The sequence below is a fragment of the Parus major genome, unplaced genomic scaffold (assembly GCF_001522545.3).
Source record: "Parus major isolate Abel unplaced genomic scaffold, Parus_major1.1 Scaffold822, whole genome shotgun sequence".
Lineage (NCBI taxonomy): Eukaryota > Metazoa > Chordata > Aves > Passeriformes > Paridae > Parus > Parus major.
Window position 1 is genome coordinate 6,798 of NW_015379699.1, and position 2,775 is coordinate 9,572.

The 2,775-nt window shown below is 61.2% G+C and overlaps 1 protein-coding gene across 1 annotated transcript; it reads left to right on the forward strand.

The window, feature by feature from the left end:
- Positions 1–440: 440 nt before the first annotated feature.
- Positions 441–2,310, forward strand: GNL1 (G protein nucleolar 1 (putative); the record flags this gene model as incomplete). The annotated part of the gene is made up of 3 exons (XM_015616815.1): positions 441–678; positions 1,994–2,172; positions 2,273–2,310. Coding segments are annotated over exons 1-3 (455 nt in total), but the record flags the coding sequence as incomplete, so codon positions are not given.
- Between the last annotated feature and the right edge of the window lie 465 nt (positions 2,311–2,775).

The window sequence follows — 2,775 nt, forward strand, 5'->3', positions numbered from 1 at the left end:
GGGGGTTCCTGGGGTGTCCCCAGTGTCCTCTTGGTGTCCCCAAGTGTCCCCCCCATGTCCCTGATGTCCTCCTGGGTGTCCCCAATGTCCCCGATGTACCCCTGGGTGTCCCCTGGGTGTCCCTGAGTATCCCTTCAATGTCCCCCCAAGTGTCCCCCGTGTCCCCGAGTGTGTCCCCAATGTCCCCCCATGTCCCTGGGCTGTCCCCAGTGTCCCCCAATGTCCCCCTGGGTGTCCCTCCATGTTCTCAATGTCCCCTGGGCTGTCCTCAGTGTCCCCCTGCGTGTCCCCCCGAGTGTCCCCAATGTCCCCAAGTGTGTCCCCAATGTCCCTCCGTGTCCCTGGGCTGTCCTCAATGTCCCCTGGGTGTCACCTGAGTGTCCCCAGTGTCCCCCTGGGCGTCCCTCCATGTCCCCTGCGTGTCCCCCTGAGTGTCCCCAATGTCCCCCTGGATGTCCCCAATGTCCCCCCACTGTCCCCCCGTGTCCCCAGTTGACCTCAGCAGCTGGCGGGCGCGGCTGGATCGGGTGGAGCAGCGTCCTGAGGAGGAGGAGGAGGAGGAGCCGGAAGTGGGCGTGGCTGAGGATGCAGATGAGGATGAGGAGGGGTCGGGGGGCGTGGCCCCGCCCCGGAAGTGGGAGCGGTACCGGCACGGCGTGCTGACCCTGGGCTGTGTCGGTGAGGGGCGGGGCTAAGGGTGGGCGGGGCCTGGGTGGGTGTGGTTTGAGTGGGTGTCATTCAGTGTGGGTGTGGCCAGCAGGGTGTGGCTCATGGGTGTGGCTTAGGTGGGTGTGGCTCAGGGTGGGCGTGGCTTAGAGGAGCGTAATTCAGCAGGGATGTGGTTAAGGGAGGTGTGGCCAGCAGGGCGTGGCTCAGAGCGGGCGTGGCTCAGAGTAGGTGTGGCCAAAAGGGCGTGGCTTAGGGTAGGCGTGTCTAGGTGGGTGTGGCTTAAAGGGGTGGAATTCCATGTGGGTGTGTCCTAGCTGGGTGTGTCCCAGGTGGGCGTGGCTCAATCTGGGTGTGTCCCGGGTGGGCGTGGTTCGGTGTGGGTGTGGTTTAGGGGGATATAGCACAGTGGGCGTGGCTTTGGGTGGGTGTGGTTTAAAGCAATCTAGTACAGTGGGCGTGGCTTGGTGTGGGTGTGGTTTAAATGGATATAGCACAGTGGGCGTGGCTTAGTGTGGGTGTGGTTTAAAGGGATATAGCACAGTGGGCGTGGCTTAGTGTGGGTGTGGTTTAGCAGGATATAACAGTGGGTGTGTCCCAGGTGGGCGTGGTTTAGCGTGGGTGTGGTTTAAAGGGAAATAGCACAGTCGGCGTGGCTTAGTGAGGGTGTGGCTTAAAGTGATATAGCACAGTGGGTGTGGTTTGGGTGGGCGTGGCTCAGTGTGGGTGTGGCTTAAATGGATATAGCATAGTGGGTGTGGCTTAGTGTGGATTAAAGGGATATATCACAGTGGGCGTGGCTTGGTGTGGGCATGGTTTAAAGGGATATAGCACAGTGGGCGTGGCTTAGTGTGGGTGTAGTTTAGCGGGATATAGCACAGTGGGCGTGTCCTGAGTGGGTGTGGTTTAGTGTGGGTGTGGTTTAAAGAGATATAGCTCAAAGTGGGTGTGGCTTAGTGTGGGAGTGGTTTAAAGGGATATAGCACAGTGGGCATGGTTTAGTGTGGGTGTGGTTTAGCAGGATATAGCACAGTGGGTGGGGTTTTGGGTGGGCGTGGTTCGTGTGGGTGTGGTTTAAAAGGATATAGCACAGTGGGCGTGGCTTAGTTGGGTGTGGTTTAAAGGGATATAGCACAGTGGGCGTGGTTTAGCGTGGGTGTGGTTTAGCAGGATATAGCACAGTGGGCATGGCTTAGTGTGGGTGTGGTTTAAAGGGATATAGCACAGTGGGCGTGGTTTAGTGTGGGTGTGGTTTAGCAGGATATAGCACAGTGGGCGTGGTTTGGGGTGGGCGTGGCTCACGGTGGGCGTGTCCCGCCCCGCCCAGGGCTGCCGAACGCGGGGAAGTCGTCGGTGCTGAACGCTCTGCTGGGGCGCAGCGCGGTGGGCGTGTCCCGCGCCCCCGGCCGCACCCGCTACTTCCAGACCCATTTCCTGACGGCCTCGGTTCGGCTCTGTGACTGCCCCGGCCTCGTCTTCCCCTCCCGCGCCCCGCCCGAGCTCCAGGTGAGACCCCGGCCCCTCCCCCTGAGCTCCAGGTGAGACCCCAGCCCCACCCCCAGAGCTCCAGGTGAGACCCCAGCCCCGCCTACCCATAAAGGTGCAGGTCCTGGCAGGGCTGTACTCTCATCCACCAGGGGTGGGGTAATTAAAGCCTGGGATCTGTCCCAGGGGGCTCTGCCCCCCCCCGAGCTCCAGGTGAGACCCCAGCCCCACCCCCAGAGCTCCAGGTGACACCCCAGCCCCGCCTACCCATAAAGGTGCAGGTCCTGGCAGGGCTGTACCCCATTCCCAATCCCGTTTCTCCCCCAGGTCCTGGCAGGGCTGTAACCCATTCCCAATCCCGTTCTTCCCCATTCCCAGGTCCTGGCAGGGCTGTACCCCATTCCCATTTCCCCGTTCCCAGGTCCTGGCAGGGGTGTACCCCATTCCCATTCCCATTTCCCTGTTCCCAGGTCCTGACAGGGCTGTACCCCATTCCCAATCCCGTTTTTTCCCCAGGTCCTGGCAGGGGTGTACCCCATTCCCAATCCCATTTTTTCCCCAGGTCCTGGCAGGGCTGTACCCCATTCCCATTTCCCTGTTCCCAGGTCCTGGCAGGGGTGTACC